Source organism: Acartia tonsa, chromosome 4 (genome assembly GCF_053477335.1).
Source record: "Acartia tonsa isolate MP-2025a chromosome 4, ASM5347733v1, whole genome shotgun sequence".
NCBI lineage: Eukaryota > Metazoa > Arthropoda > Copepoda > Calanoida > Acartiidae > Acartia > Acartia tonsa.
In genome coordinates this window covers 27479156-27496514 of record NC_137263.1, presented here as the reverse complement: position 1 = coordinate 27496514, position 17359 = coordinate 27479156, and the positions used below count along the sequence as shown (strand labels likewise).

Here is a 17359-nt window from a genome sequence, read left to right as displayed (position 1 = left end):
AATTTTCGTACAAAACATACAAATTACTTTTCTGCTAATATTTGATTCTAATTATTTTAAAAAAAACGTAAAACGTACAAAAATACAAATTTCAAAATACGTTACGTACACATATCAAAATAACGTCCAGAACGTACACAGATTCGATGCGTAACGTACAAAACGTACACTCTGGCCAGTCTGAAAATAGAAGTCTATGAACTCTGAGGGCTCATATCTTACAGCTATACGGTGGAACGTTTATTTTATGCTCGCACAAAAATAATAACCGACAAAGTAGACCTACAAAACTGCACTAGATCTATATAATATATTCTTAATGACATAAAATACCCCCAAAAATCTAATAATTAAGGGGGGGGGGGGGTAATGCAACCATCTCGTAATCAATGAGTAAATGATACTTAGAATTCGAATTTCGATCTGAAATCTTGCATGAGTAATCCTTGGCAAATTCATCATTAATTACGTAGGAATCAACTTTTTAAAACATATTTTTGGTTTAATTCATGTTCAATGATAGCAATAATTATTACAGGTACCAACAGCTACCGGCTAGAGCCGTTTGATAACGTTTTGGAGCGGCAAAGAGTAGGTTTCGTGACTAATTTGCCCTGAAGATAGCCAAAAAAATTGCAAAACGGCTGAGTCGCCAGCCATTGCTTTTACAACTTTTTGTTCGATTTAGGGAAAATAGACCTACCAAGGATTACTCATGCAAAATTTCAGATCGGAATTCGAATTCTAAGTGCCATTTAATCATTGATTACGAGATGGTTGCACTAAACCCCCCTCCGTCCTTATATCATAGGTATTTCAACTTACTTTTTCAAGGTCATAAGAAATGAGAATATCTTTCACTACAAATACTTCATCTCTTTCTTTTAGCTGTGTGTAGCCTCCAACCCGAGTTACCAGACCGTCCCGTCGAATAAACACTGGAATACAGAACAAGGCGTTTGGATTTTCTGCGTCTACGACAGGTCCCCTCAACATCCTTCGGATTGAGTCCCATGATGGCAAACTTACTTCAGTCAATGAAAAAACTGCCATGCTATTAAGTTGTGCAAGTGTAAAGGCTAGTTTTTGAACCAAGGGAAATGGGACATGGAGAGCAACTGAGTAGAGCACAGCTATAAACTGTGTACATACAGTTTGGACCAGCCAACGCATCCCCATGCCATTCCAAACGGCACGAATTTTAAGTATCTCTGAAATATAAAACTATATTATAATAACTAGATATATATATCCTTTAAAAATTAAAATCTTACATATAAATATTTAAATATATTTTAAGGCAGTGAACATTTTAATATTTTTTCTTCTTGTTACATAAAATTGGCATTACCCGAAATTTTTCAGTAATAAGATTATGAAGTTTTTCTTTATGAATGGAGTTGCTTTAGAATAAAAATATTAAAATATTAAAAACCATTACATGTCATAACTTATATCGATAAAGTAAACATACTAGACGTCAAAAGTAAAAAAATGTCATAAACTACATTATTACATGTAAATAGATAATTAAGGTTTCAAATAAAAGTGAATGAAAATCTGTGTTTTATAAATATAATTTCTTTTTTAATTATCATAAACAATCTACAAGGGGAGGGAGGGAGGGAGGGGGGGGGGGGGGCTGACATTTGAACTTAAACAGAGGGCAAAATGGTCTAAATATTGAGCTAGATTGTTGAAACTTGGTACATAAGCCTAGTCCTATAGGTTGTAAATTGCAAAAAAATCAAAAAGTTTTATGTTTAGGTTAGGTTAGGTAAGAAAAACCCTACGATAATGGGTTTTTAGCCCTTTTTTGGTGTAGAAACTCACCCTTAATTGTTTTTTAGTTTTTTAATTATCATAAACATTCTATAAGAGTTTTTAGGCCTTTTTTGGTGTAGAAACTCCCCCTTAATTGCTTTTTATTTTTTTTCCCTCAAACCTACCGACCCCATTGGGCTAGGTGGGTGGATCGCATGGGTTAAGTGCATTTTTCTTGAGTTTAAGATGTAATATATCAAATTATAAGTTATTGAGTTTCGGTCCCCGACTTGCTGAACCATTTTAAATAATGTTCATATGAAAAGAAACAGTGTATTCAAGGAAAAAACTTAAGAAACAAGGATGGCAACATCCCAAAGTAGCTAAGCACAAAATCTATAATAAAATAGACAGACAAAGTAATTTATAGAGCTGATTAACTGTTATCATAACAAAGAAAATAAAGAGATAAATATGCAAAAACTTAAAATCATGAAACTTTGAAAAATTACGGTTTATATCTGAAAGTTTTAAAAAGAAAAGCAGCTTAAAAGCAATCAGACTACCAAATATAGGAGCCGAGAAAATCTGTTGCAAAAAGTAAAAGCGGTTAAAGAGCTGTTTAAAGCAGTCTGGCCGCTATTGATGATGAATACTTAATTATGCTTCATATTGTTGGGAATGTTGACAAGAAGTTTCAGCCTTCTATCTTTTACAGGAGCCGAGAAAATCAGTTTTAAAAAATAAAAGCGGCTCTAAGCTGTTTAAAAGCAGTCCGACCGCTATTGATGTTTCATACTTAATTATGCTCCATAATAATAGGAATCTTGACAAGAAGTTTCAGCCTTTTATCTTTTACAGGAGCCGAGCAAATCAGTTTTGAAAAATAAAAGCGGCTAAAAAGCTGCTTAAAAGCAGTCTAACCGCTATTAATGTTTTATACTTAATAATGCTTCATATCAATAAGATTGTTGACAAGAAGTTTCAGCCTTCTCTCTTTTACAGGTGCCGACCAAATCAGTTTTGAAAAATAAAATTGTTAAAAAGCTGCTTAAAAGCGGTCCAACCGCTATTGATGTTTTATACATAATTATGCTCCATATTGATGGAAATGTTGACAAGAAGTTTCAGCCTTCTATCATTTACAGGAGCCAAGAAAATCAGTTTTGAAAATTAAAAGCAGATTAAAAGCAGTCCGACCGCTAACGATGTTTTATACTTAACTAGTGGTACTTAGAATGTTTTTTTTTTATTTAAAATATCTAATTACAGAAATAGTTGGTTTATGTTTCGTTCAAGTCTCTTTTTCGGGAGGGGTAATTTTTTTCTAGGGGCGATTTCTCCTGAGAGGGTTGTGGTACCCTCCCCCAAAATAGTTATAAACCTTCCCGGGACTTATGAGAAGCTACCCTGTTAAGGAGAACCTGATCGGTTCAGCGGTAAGCGAGATCCTTCGGTACAAACACACAAACATACAAACACACACAGAGAAACACACAGACATCCTGTTACTTTAGTATAAGGATTATGATCCTTATTAATGGGAATGTTGACAAAAAATTCAGCCTTCTATCTTTTGTAGGAGCTGAGAAAATCACGTTTCCCCCAAAACGTTTCAGACATACATACAGACGGACATTTCAAATTATAAAGTAGCTTCGCTACGAAAAACAAACAAAAGTAAGTTATTACATCAAAATATACCAAAAAAGTCATAAAAAAAACATTTCCGCAGAGTTTTCTTACCTCACCTAGAAAAATTTTTTTTTAAATTTTTTTCATTTAGATTTAGTACATATTGGACTGGGCTTATGTACCAAGTTTTAACAATTTAGCTCAATATTCAGACCATTTTACTCACTGTTTAAGTTCAGATGTCATCACGCCCCCCCCCCCCCCAATCGGAATAAAAACATGTAGGGGAGGTACCCCAAAATTGATAAAAAAAAACCACAACAACATTATCCTGCCCCTCTTTTATAACTTGCAGTGTTGCGGATCCGCATTGATAGTATGCGGATCTGGATCCTCAAAATCCGGTAGGATCCGCACTGACCAAACAAATGGCTAAAATAATAATTTAAAATTTTGAATTCTCAAGTTGTATACTCTGTTAAAAACCTTATTTCATATTGAAGATCAATGTATGATTTTAACAGAGTATTCAACTTGAGAATTCAAAATTTTAAATTATTATTTTAGCCATTTGTATAATGTCTAACACAGCTCTAAAAAGATGCATTAATAAATATGCAGCGAAAATGGATTTAAGTTGTATTAGACATTATACAAATAGCTAAAATAATAATTTTAAAATTTTGAATTCTTATGTTGTATATTCTGTGTTGAAATCCCATCGTCTTCGTTCAATCAATCAATGTCTAAAAAATTGTCGAAAAAATGCGGCATCTTTCAAAAACCCATCTCAGGGGTTAAGTGTATTTTTCGAATAGGTATGTATATACCTAGGTTTTTTAGGCCAAGAAACCAAATTCATACCTAGCTAAAATTAACATTAGACTAACCTGATGCAGACCCTTGCGTTCGAGGTAGGTAGCAGAGATAAAGTGAATTTTCTCCCAAAATATGTTGTTAAATATCAAACTTTAGGTTCTTTGGCAAAAGAAATTCAAAGGGGGGGGGGGCGAAAGTGACACTTTTTGAAACCAAAACTAAAAGTCAACAAAGGAACTCAACTAAAAAAAGAGTTACAGGTCTGAGATTTTGCATGGCAGTTGCTTTATGGGGGTACAATATGGAACTGTGAAGAAACGGCGGCACAACCGCCGAAAACCGCCGTTTCCCGCCGAAATTTTTTTTGCCTTTTCTCGGCGGTTTTCGGCGGTTGCGCCGCCGTTTCTTCACAGTTCCATATTGTACCCCTATAAAGCAACTGCCATGCAAAATCTCAGACCTGTAACTCTTTTTTTAGTTGAGTTCCTTTGACTTTTAGTTTTAGTGACACAACCAAAAATATTTTACCCAATTATCTTAAAAACTAAGGGAGTAGCACCCAAAATAAAATTGCTGGTATGTCGTGGCACGAGTCACCACTCCCCCCCCCCCCTTTTGTGTTAAATTCAACTGAAATTTCAAAAACCTGTTTATACGGAGCTCAAGATAAATTTTAACTTTCTACGAGGTTTGTAATATGCACAAAACTCTGTGTTTTACGTAATCTCTGCATAAATAGCCATGCCCTTCGTATTATTTCACTGTATTCCGATGAGGGAGAGGGACTTCTATGCTTCAAGGACATGGAACACAAGCTCGAGAATGAGGGACATTGTGGTTGTGCTAGAGTGAAGAAGTGGAACAAGTTCACTGTCCAGATTGTTCATGTATACCGTAGCCAAACCTTTTCCATCTGCACCTGCTTCATAGCACACCTAATCAAAGAATATTTTTTAATGTATATTTCGTAACAGCAAACCAATATTTGGCTTCATATTATTGTATTTGTTCTTGTTAGGATTAAAAATAGTTTTCCTGAAAACTAGCAAAATCCTTTTGAAAAAAAAGAAGAAAATAACTAGTCTCAAAACCCGAACAGAACAACTGGAATAGTTATTTAATAGCACCACTTGTTATAAACAGGTTTTCGCTGATAGTAAAATGATTAAGACTAGGATTCATGAAAACTGATGCCTTTTTGAAAAGAAAAAAAAATTGCAGGGCATATCTGAAGTACGAACAGACTAACCCTGGTTGTAGAGTAGCTTATATACTTTAGAAAAATTAAAAATTTGCCAAAAAGCATACCTAGATACTTTTCCCCATAGTTTGTTAAAATTTGAATTTTTTTACTTTCCCACGTGAGCTTTTTGAGACGATTTTTTTAGAGATCTGGTCACACGATTACAAAAAGAATTAAAAATGTATTAGTGGAAAAGGTGAAAAGTATATGCCTTTTATCGTAATAGGCCTTAAAAATTCGTTCAAAAACAAAATTAAATTACTTACATTGTCTTGATCTAGAGTAATTCTAACAGACAAAGGAGTACAGTTTTCCTCCTTCAAGGTGTGTAGATGAGAGGTGAGAGCAACTCCAACTGCTCTGGCAACCCCTTCTGCAATTCTAGTCGGATCACGTTCTTGTCCAGACCTGGGACCTTCGTGCTTGATCAAGAAAAGTTCTGTCCATCTAAAATGATTTTAGTTTAAAAGCTAATAGGTAATATTGTTTGTAAATTTTTCATACCTTATTAAATGTGTATCAGATCTCATATCAGGCCCACTATGAATCCTAAGACTTTGAACACCATCCATTGCTTTGCCATCTATAAAGCTTTTAATGCCTATATTAATGGCCTTGTCTTCGTCTACCCATTTGACAATGACAGTTTCATCTGGTACTGGAGCACTTACAGGACCACAACCAACCTCAATGTCCTCCATGTCTTGGAGTTTCTTTCTTAGTGCAAGCATATTATCCGGCAATACCTGAAAATTACAGTATCATTTTTCTATTATCATACTAATAAAGCGCAGTTCTTATGTTTTAAGTTTTTTTTTAAATGCTTGCCAGAGATAAAATAATTTACCTGAACCATTATACCATCCTCAACAATAGATGATTTTGCTGTAAGATTTGAGGTGGATTTCAACGAACCATTAAAAACTACAAAACTTGCCCCAGTAACAACACGTTCCTAAAATAAAAAAAAAGTTTAAGAGAAAAGTATAAGATATCCCGTAAAACAAAGTGAAAGTACAAAGTGCGGGTAAGCTTGTAATGTAACATACATTCAAAGATGTAATATATTAAACCATCAAGAAATACAATATAAAATTTTCTATAGTAGTTGGTAGATGTTTCATCATTTTTTGAGTAATTAAGTAGTTACTTTCCCTTTTTATTACATACTTGTGAAAATATAACATTCCCCCTCACAAACATATATAATTTGTAGAATGAAAATATCAATCGTTCATGCAAATATATTTTCGTTTTAAAATTACCTTGTTCAATATGTTAATCGCCTGAGTTTGGTAAGATCCATCCTCGCTTTGTATGGCAACTAAATGAGAATCCACCGACATGGAAAAATTAGCCCCTAGAGTTAGCACCGGGTCATTGGAGTTATTCAAAGCCTTGCACACAGCCTCGTGTCTGTTCTTGGGTATGGATATTACAGTTTTTGCGGGAGACATATGGATAACAAGTCCACGAATAGTCGGCAGAGTATAGGCGTAATTTTTAAAGTCAGCCAAAACATTCATGATAGTGTGGCCTATCTCTCGGTAAACAGGTTTCCTATATCTAGTCGATACCAGGGGAGATGGATAATATCGATATTCAGCACCCAAACGTAACATCAACCGCAGTGGAAACACGCGAGCCCATGGGATTTCCGTCCGCATTACAAGTATTCCAAAAAGGACTGGGGGATTCGGAAGGAAAAGGTCAGAAACAGCCTAAATAGTACAAACAATAAATCATTAGCTATAATTTTGTTATAATGTCTAATGTAAATAACCATTCCTAAATAGCCAAGTTTGGTGAAATGTCAACAGGTCTATAATAAAGTTAAAGAACTTTCTACTTACCTAAAAAGTATGTGTATGACAGGCTCACTATTTACGAAAAAAACATTTTCTGCTTAAGGTCTCAGATTTTGATAAAAACTTCCAGTCCCCTTCATTTGATCATAAAACTAAGGGCTGGGTGATTTTTAACCTTTTTACATTTACAGTCCGATTTTTCGCGAATTTTCTCACTGTAGTGTTTTCACAATTAAAAAAAGCATTTTCAAGTTTAAATTTTTTACATTAATTTTCAACTTACAGACATGTTTTACAGTATACGTTACAAAAAATGACCGGTCTTTAAAATGATCTAGACCCCCCTGTAATGAAGTTATAACCCTATTTTGTGTGTGATCTTTATATACATGTATGATGGTGTTTGTATCGGTCAATTAGACTAAAGAACATTTTCCGACATTTAGCAGACTATGAAAGAAAATATTCAAAATGAAAAAAATCAGACCCTTGTTTTTTAAAGTAAATTCTACTTAAGCCCAAAAATCACATAGTAAAATTAATTTTAGCCTAGGGGTTATTCAGAGTTTTATCACAAGCATAAAATTCTGCTTCTATAGACACCTTACTCAGCTTCATAGCTCCCATACAAGTCATTTGAGCACAAAAAGCATGTATCAAGAACACAAAATCGATGAAATTTGGGCTTTGTGCCCAGGGTGCCCAATTTTCAGATCTCAGCCCACAGAAGGGCTAGAAAAAAGTTCTTTAGCTTTTTGGTAATGGCATAAGGAATAAAAGGCAGTTACCAGTTGAACTCATAGTCTAAAATTACTTTAGAGTACCCTTAGGGCTCCTATAGGCTAGAATCGAGACATTTTCGATTTTCAGGATTCCAGGTATGAGTCTTTGGTTTGACTTTAGCTCGCTAAAAGTGGAGCTAGGGTTGAGCAGGGATGGCAAAATAAAAACCACGTGGTTTTAATCAAGTGGTTTAAACCAAAAAAAAAGGCTAAAAAAACCAAAAAAAAACAAGGTGGGATGGTTTAAATGGTTTTTTTAATACAAAGCCTTATCTTTTCAGTTATATCCTTATAATAAAGTAACAGGATGTTTGTATGTGTGTTTGTGTGTTTGTATGTTTGTACCAAAGGATCTCGCTAACCGCTGTATCGATTGGGTTCTCCTTAACAGGGTAGCTTCTCATAGGTCCTGGGAAGGTTTATAACTATTTTCTTTGGGGGTGGGACACCCCAACCCCCCCTCCGAAAAAATTTTTTTAAAAACTTTTTAACTAAATTTAAAAATGAGGGGGGGGGGAATCCCCCCCCAAAAAAAAAAAAAATTGTTCGCCCCCCCCCGAAAAATTTTTTTTTTTACTTTTTCTTACAAAATATAAAATAAAAAATTCAATTATTAAATTCGACTCTCTCCTCCTCAAGTGCCCCTAGAGGCCTCTAGGGGCCTAGCCGCTAGTCTTTTTATAATGTAAAAAATACAGTCAAAAATATAAATACCTAATTCAAAATTCTTTTAATAGTTTAAATCTTTATACTAAAGGGGTAGTTTCACGAAATGCATTTGAACTTAATTTAGTGAACCGCATATTTTTTCTTAGTTAATGGGGTAAACTACATTTAAATAGCATATATTTGAAATAAATTCAATTTTCTACCACGTAGTTTTAAAATATCAAGACCTGAAAATTGTCTTTTTGTGATATATGCAATTTAAAAAGACGATTTTCAAGTCTTGATAATTCAAAAACTATGTGGTAGAAAATTGAAATTTTTTCAAATATATGCCATATAAATGTAGTTTAACCATTTAACCAGGATAAAATATGCGGTTCACTAAATTAAGTTCAAATGCATTTCGTGAAACTACCCCTTGATACTAAATAAGAATACTTTAATTTGGATATTATTAAAAAAAAAAAAAAATTATTAAAAAAAACAAAAAAAACCTGGTTTTTATTAATAAAAACCAATAAAAACCGGTTTAAACCAAATAAACCACACTGGTTTGATCTTTTTAAAAAAAACCTGTTTTTTTCACATCTCTGGGGTTGAGATATTGGAGTTTAGTCTTCTTTAACCACTGTGGTATCTCAGTGTACTATCCTAGCTTGGTAACTTGATATCTCAAATATCAAGGCGCTGAGACAACTTTTAGTGAGAACGTTTCGGTAGAGGTAGGAAAAAATTCACTCAAAATACATAATTGGTTGATTTTTGACATTTTAATATCTTCTTTTATAGCCTGCAAAATGTTGGTAAATGTTCTTTAATCTCATTTACCGCAACAAACACAAGCATACATATGTATAAAAAGCACACACACAAAAAAATATGGTTAAAACTTTACTAGAAGGGGGGCAATAGCATTTTAAATACCGGTCATTTTTTGTAACGTATACTGTATATATCAAATTAATCCCCCAGATAGGTACAATATAGAATTTGTCTTTAAAATCACAAAAATCATGAATTACAGGGTGTCCTAACAAAAATGTCAAAACACGATTTTTGAACTTTTGACACTGTGAGGAAACAAATTTTGCCCATTTATCGCCTTGAGAGTGAATATCATCCATTTTAGAATACATATGAAGTAAATTTGGCGTGGTAACTCCATAGTTGCACACCTGATAAATTTTTGAAACACACTGTAAAAGTGATTTTAGGCCTACTTGGATACTTTGTAGACTAATTTGAAAAAAATAATCAATTTGGACCAATTTTTAGCTCTACAGACGCAAAAATCACTTTTACAGGGTGTTTCAAAAATTTCTCAGGTGTCCAAATATGGAGTTACCACGCCAAATTTACTTCAGATTTATCAAAATCTGAGACCTCATGCAGAAAAATGTTTTTTTCGTAAATAATGAGCCTGACAATAAAATTAAATTTTTTCAGGGTGGCATTTAAAAGCCCTACCTATATACCATAAAATATACCTGAAAAGTATGTCTAATAAACAGCCAACCTCCATGATTGTTAGACCCAAGATAATCCATATCCACAGTGATGTACCCCATTTCTAACAAGGGTCTTCCTGCCCCAGCCTGTTCGTATATTGTTTGAATCAGAACGTAAATATCTCTTGGTGGCAAAGCTTCGTCATCCTCTACTTCGAGCAATATAACAACTTCGTCCTGTCCAACTGAGGTCAAGCCACGGGAGGCAAAGTTCCATACAGGCTTATTAATTGGGGCATAGTCAACTTTCTTGGTTAAGACGGTTAAATTATTATTAAGAACAAAGTTAACAAACGTTCCGGCTGAGAACCACACAGAGATTTCTTCATCTTCAACTTTACCCCGACCTAGAAGAAAAAACACTCATAAATTCACCTTGGAAAACAATAAGTAAAGTTTTATAAATATTAGTGATGGCAATCCGTCGAATTTTTGGGCCGGATTCGGATTCCGGATTCTTAAAAGAATCCGTCAAAAAAAGTGGCGGATTCCTTGCGGATTCCGGATTCGGATTCCGGATTCTAGCAATATTTTAAAAGGCTTTTTTAAAAAATTAAAAAAAATTTAGTGCTACATATGTCCTAAAAATTAATGTTTTTGGTTTTTTCTATAATCACTTCCGAGAATTAAACCAGATTTTAAAAGATATTGTATATAATGATAATAATCTTTGCCTTCAAAAAGGGGAAATTGAAAGAAAAAACTCAAGACGCTAATTTTAGCCTACCAATTCAGAATCCGGAATCCGCTATTAGAAAACGGATTCCGGATCCAGATTCGGATTCCAAAATTAGCCCAAAAATTGGGCGGATTCCGGATCCGGATTGCCAACCCTAATACATATAAATCACATTGAAAAATGTTAATAAAATCAACTAGGTATTACCTGACACATAGGGAAGGCCAGTAGGAGGCATTCTACTCTTGCATACGTCAACATTAAAAGCAGGCGTTGGGCGGCCAACAGTCCGAATCCGACGGGGTCGACTCTTTCCAGGGCGCTTACCTAACACCCTATGTTCAGACCCTCCATCAAGCTCTGAGAGATCACCTCCTGGACGGATACCATCACTAAACATCACAGACTTGTTTTCTTGTCTGGTGCTAGCTGTTGCACCATGAATGCCATCACTACCACTTGCCTCTGAGCCGGGTGGAACGTTACGTTTAAGAACACCGACGGGGACCATGACACTAGGTGGATTATTAGGAAATGAATTCTGTGTTATCTGGTCAGCAACAGGTATTCTAGAACAATATTCCATTGGGTTGGATGGGTTTGGCCGATTATTTGGCTGCCCATGCCCCAGGGAAGGTGTAATTCCATCCTTTTCGGCCCTATCCAATCGCTCGAGAACAGTTTTACATGGAGTGCAAACACGCCCTTCTTTACCCTCCATATAAACAAGCCTATATTTATCTCCACAACAGTTACTACACAAAACTTTCCCACATGATCTACAATGATGCCGACGTTTAACAACTGTAAATTTAGTTGAACAGATCATACAGTTTGGAGCTTCTGCATCTGGTACCCAAAAAGGCTGTACTTTGCCAAACATAAGCTGATCCTCTGACAGGCCATCCAAAATATTTGTTTGGCCTAGTCTTGGTCCTGAAGGGTTAGCAGGTGTTTCACCAGGAGCACCAAGGACAGGATCTCCGGCACTAACAGGAGAATCATCTCCCTCATGAAGGTCATCTGTTTTTTGCAATGACGAAGATTCAAGATCTAGAGTAACAGGCCTATTCGGTTTGTCTGATGCAGAATTGGGATCTACTTCACTGTAGGGTGGCGGTGATTCTGGCAGATCTAAATTTGGTGATATAGTAGCTTTTAATTCTGATTCCGGTATAATGCAGTCATTTAACTGGTCACAGGAACTATAATTTGTATCTTCCAACAAAGAACTTGACTGTTCTTCTAGAGGCAGCGACCTTTGTTTAGGCCTTGCTCCAGTTTCCAGATCTCTATCAGTTTGAATTTCATCTCTTGGAGTGGTGTCAATTTCACATTTAAGCGTTTTTTCATCTTCAAGTTCCTTTAAGTAAAGTTCAACCTCTTCCATATCCACGTAATCATCAGTTGCTTTCTTAACCTCTACCTCTTCTTCGTGCATATTTAAATCTGAGTTGTCTGTGGAGATATCTAAATCAATCTTGGAATTAACTTTGACTGGTGTTTTATATTCTGCAGGAGGGGAAAACGCAGCTTCTCTTACATAAAAAAAATCATTAACAGAATCTTTGTTTTGAGGAGAGTACTCTTTAATTTCATTAGAAGACGTATCATTTTGTTGTGAAAAATTACAGTCTTCAGCGATAAATTTATTTTCTTCCTTAATGGAGTCACTTTTTATCACAGGTTTATTTACAACAGAGTCCTCATTTTCAGATCGACTTTCATTACTCTTTAAAGGTCTTGCATCATTTTTATATAAATCTACTGGTTCTATATTAAGACTTTTAGTTATTATCACAGGTTTTTCTTCACTTCCACAATCAGATGCTACATTGTCATCTACATTTGTGTCTTCAGTGGCATCAAAATCCACAAAATCATGATTTTGAAGTGAGATGATTTGCTCACATTTCTCCTCTTCTTTCTCGGGAGCAGTAGGTTGTTCAATTTTAAAAGGGGCATCATACCTAAAAACAAGATTAGTTAAACAGAATAGAGACTCGAGGAATAAAAGTGAAAATTTATACATATTTTGCACATATAAAACAACGGTGTAAGAAATATGGTATTCAGTGCACAAATTTTGAGAATTAGAGGAAATATCATAATACAACTAAAAGATAAAACAAGATAGTTTAAAATAAAATTAAGAGTACGTTATCTAGCATAAGGAAGTACCAGCAATTTTATTTTGTTTGCTTCTCCAAGTTTAGAGGTAATTGAGTCCACCCTTTTTTATTATTATCATAAAATATTTATACCCCACCTAAAATATTTAATTGAAAACGGCGATTCCGAAGTTTTATTCTTTTACAACTGAGACAATTTATATGCTACACCACTTGATTTTAAAAAAATATTTTTTTCTGTGTTTGCCTCTTTTATTAAATCTTTCAGAGAAACAGTCGCGCTTTCTACATTTCACGCCAAATTGAAATATTTCTATTACCGTGAAGGTTTTTCCTAAAGCTTTGTGATGTCTTGGTTTCAATTCAAAATAATATCGATTTACCCACTTTCTTACTCTTACCACCTTACCCTATGCTTTAATTATCTCAAATGACATTAAAACGGATGTCGACATATAAAGAAAGTATATAAGACCTATTTGTAGAGAAAGAATCAAACACGTTTTTTTGGTTTGTTTTTTATTTAATATAAAATCTTACAATTCCTGTGTGAATATTACGGACAAAGTTGAAAACTAAACTATATGATTTATTATGGCGTAAAACATCGAAAAGAATCCTAAAATTAATATATTTGCAATTTTATGTAGATTAAGATAAGATATAGTTACCTAAGGAAAACAACGAAAAAACTTAAACCCAATTTCCAAATAAGAATGGCAGTATACTGTTAAAGGTGGCGAAGGTCATGCTATAAATAACAATATTAAATTATCTTTCTTGATTTTTCTCATGTTACTCGAAGGAAGCACTAAATATAACTACCTTGTATTTGAAGAAGGAGGAGAATGAGTAGATATAACTAAATTTTTTTCCTCAGAAGCAACAGGTATCAGATCAAGAGACGAGCGGCCAAGTTCACCAGAGCATGGTGAATAAAATCCAGATACACTTGGTGACACAAGCAACTCCGACTGGTTTGCCTGAATTTTAAAAATTAACCGTTTCTAAACGAAGGTGAGATATTTTATATTAAAATTAAAAAGTACCAAATCAACATAATTGACAACATAATGGTTCAAGTAAGTAAATATATTATTATAGGAAAAAGGAAATAATACAATAGGTACTAAGTCGCTATAAATCTTTTATTTAGGGGACATATATACCTAATCAAGAGACACCTTTACCCAAAAAGTCTATACAATTTAGTTTGAAACGAAAAATTCAAAATAAGCCATTTTTGGGAAAAGTTGTAACACTAGTAAAATGTAGATTTGTTAGCCAAAAACAGGAATACTCTGGAAATTCGAACTGATATCATTTATTTATACCGACATGAAGAGCCCCACGTCTATATTTCAATCATAAGTGCCTAGCCTAAAGAATAAATTCATTTGAACTTGAGTATATTTTTTTTGTTGAAAAAAGCTGTAAAATTATGTTTTTAACCTAAAAAATTCATTAAAAAAATCCCAAGTCAAAAAATGAAAAATCCGGGAAGATTTTTAGTAATAAAATTCATTCTTAGTGTGATTGTTTCATAAATAACAAACATGCCATAGTTTGCAATAGAAGCCCTAAAATAATTTGTGTTGCTTGTGAAAGAAAAGACAAGAATTGCCAAGATATAGAGAAAAATGAAACGTAGTTAGTTCTTGTAAATCTGGTGCAAATGAAGGAACAAACGCAACAGGTCTTTTTAATACTTGTAAAACATATTTGTAATATTGAATATACATATTTGAATTATAAATTCAGAGTGATGTGTCTATTAAAAGCGAAACTTTTCTAAAAATAGTGTAGGTCCGATAGTCTGTCCGGAGAGTTTTTTTTTTCCGTTAACTTAGGCATGTTAGAATTGTCTTATTGATTTCAAACTTTGCATGGTGATTCCTGTAGTAGTTAAATATTTATGATTTAGAAAACGTAGCATCTTTATAATCGTTACAAGAATGTCCGTACCTAGTTTTTCAATAAATCTACTCCAATTTTGTTTTGACATTTAAAACATTTACATATATCGTGATTATTCTATAAGTGTTAATGTTCGTTTGTCCTAGTGACCTATTCCAGTATGAGAATCTCTGAATTGCTAAAATATTTTTTTTGAAATCTTTATATACTTTTAAATTTATTTTAAATTTTGAATGCCATCTTAGTTAATTAAATGTAATTCTATACAAAAAAAATATATTATTGTGGATTTAAAAGAACTTCATATAAAATACATGAATAACACTTGTTGAAATGATGTTAGATCTTTGGAAATGTGTCAATTAAAAATTTCCATGAACTAAAAGGACGTTCATTATGTTAAAATTGTGAATAACTAAAATATTTGTTTAGGTTGTTTGTTGCAAATTATTTGTGAATGAGAAGATTACCTAAATCAGGGATAATGATTAAGATCAAAGTTTATATGTTGTAATTTAAATAATATAGAATTATATTAATTTTTCTTTATTCAGAAGCTTTTATATTTGAAATTCTTTATTAAAGACATAATTTTATTTTCAGATAATTCCACCAATTTATTAGCACACCTTTTATAGGAATTGTAAGCTATATATCCAGTAATATAATAGTGTGTGAAGGGGTAAAAATGTACTGTTAAGTGAAATAAATTAACTTAATAAAATATACCTCCCCTTTATTCCTTTAATTGCAAGGATAGCATACCAAAAGTAGCTTTTAATTGGGACAATCACTACTCGTTATAGTGAAGTATTTTTAAGTAATTGGGCAGTTATTTTATGGCTTGTGAATATAAGTTTTAGCCGCCACAGGAAAATAGAGGGCTTTATTATAAAATATGAAAAAAAATTTTAATAAAGACGTTAGGCTGGGCTCTCTATTTAGATATAAATAAATGATATCAGGTTTTACCTTTTTTCTTTTCCTAGTTTTGCTCAAGTATATAATTTTGGAATAATCAAGAAGTTGCTAAAAGACAAAAAAAGGTATTATATGAAATATATCAACTGCACAAATCAAAAGAATATGGTTTTGACAGAAAACACGTCAAAGAAAAGCATTCTATTCTGAATAATGTGTTGCTGAAAAAGTATTCGCTACATACTTTTGAATATTTTAATTTATATTAAAGTCAATCGATAAACTTGATCACGATTAATTCTGGAAATTATTTTCTTTTGATAACTACTACATTGCATTTTTATAATTTTCACCTGATCCTCATGAAACTCAAATTCGTCAAGAACCGCATCCAAATCAACGGCAAATTTTTCCATCTTAGCGTCAACATCAAATCTTTGCATAAATTGATGAAATCTTGCTTACAATAGACATTATAATCTGAAACAAAGTTTTATTTCCTGCCAAATAATTTAGAACAATTCATTAAACTGATCTAGTTTAATACTTGTTTTACAAATATATATATTTATTATGATTCTAGTTAGGTATATAGTATTAATTTTGGTTTCAGACTGGATTCAAAATCAAGTAACTAGATTTTTCTGATGGTCGTTAATTGGCCAACAGATGATCAGCTCTTAGTCCAAGAAAACAGGTCAGCCAGCATATGAGCAGAAGTATTTTCCTTAGTTAATAAATATTGCCTCTTGTAATTAATTTCCCCTTTACTTTACCCCCACAATAAACTGCGTGAAACTACAAGACGGAATTAAATTTTAATGAATTTATTCTCAGAAATATTTTTGGTGTATTTTTTAACTTCAGAATTAGTGTAAATAAACAGTGAAATCTGCGAATTGTTGAAAAAAAACACAAATAACCTCCTCACTCCCTCCCCAATATATGAGCCTCACATCACGGGATTGGAACTATGCCGCGCAAGTTTTCAAGTCAATCAATTAATCAATATTATTATTTAAAGGGATCTCTGAGGTTTGGAGATCTCAATATAACACTAAACATCATATGAAAGCAAAACTATTTTGGACAGATATTAGGGCATGAGACAGTTCAAGTTTTTCTAGTTACATACTTATTTGACATAAAAAGAAACTGTGGATTTTATACAGGATAGAAAGTTTAAATATTTATCCAAATAGTTTTTTTTCCCTTTTTTATCTGCAACCATTTGTCCTAGTTATCGTCAATGAATTAAAATATTCTTTAGGTCTAATGGAATTAATTATAAATCTCTTGCTTTCTGCGAACCGTTTGGCCACCGAAAGCGGTTCTTTGAGCGATGTTCTTGTAGTTTTAATGGACACTTAAGGGTGGAAGGTGTCGTTAAATCAAAATGAGGCTAAAAGACTTTTATTTGGTAATTTAATTAGCTAAACTATATGTAAAACAAAGGGGCGTAATGACATTTAAACTTAAACA

General features: G+C 33.2%; 2 protein-coding genes across 13 annotated transcripts in view; both read right to left on the bottom strand.

Moving 5' to 3' along the window:
• LOC145318060 (uncharacterized) overlaps positions 1-1223 on the bottom strand; it is a 31505-nt gene extending 30282 nt beyond the window's left edge. For 6 of the 8 annotated variants that reach the window (XM_080159385.1, XM_080159386.1, XM_080159387.1 and 3 more), the window contains exon 1: positions 826-1223. In XM_080159385.1, the coding sequence (XP_080015511.1) occupies positions 826-1179 (354 nt within the window). In that variant the 5' untranslated portion in view covers positions 1180-1223. The remainder of the gene's footprint in view (positions 1-825) is intronic. The other 2 variants (XM_080159391.1, XM_080159392.1) reach the window with 1 other exon arrangement.
• Positions 1211-16390, bottom strand: Sara (Smad anchor for receptor activation). 5 transcript variants are annotated; one of them, XM_080159380.1, is made up of 10 exons: positions 16231-16390; positions 13865-14022; positions 11115-12877; positions 10208-10575; positions 6727-7182; positions 6309-6416; positions 5966-6207; positions 5728-5908; positions 4865-5153; positions 1211-1605 (listed from the first exon to the last, which is right to left on the bottom strand). In XM_080159380.1, exons 1-9 carry the CDS (start codon positions 16318-16320, stop codon positions 5007-5009), a joined length of 3513 nt encoding a protein of 1170 aa, XP_080015506.1. In that variant the 5' UTR covers positions 16321-16390; the 3' UTR covers positions 1211-1605; positions 4865-5006. The 5 variants fall into 5 exon arrangements, with proteins under 5 accessions (XP_080015506.1, XP_080015508.1, XP_080015507.1 ...); XM_080159382.1 differs by having other exon boundaries at positions 1211-1582; XM_080159381.1 differs by having other exon boundaries at positions 1211-1560.
• Between the last annotated feature and the right edge of the window lie 969 nt (positions 16391-17359).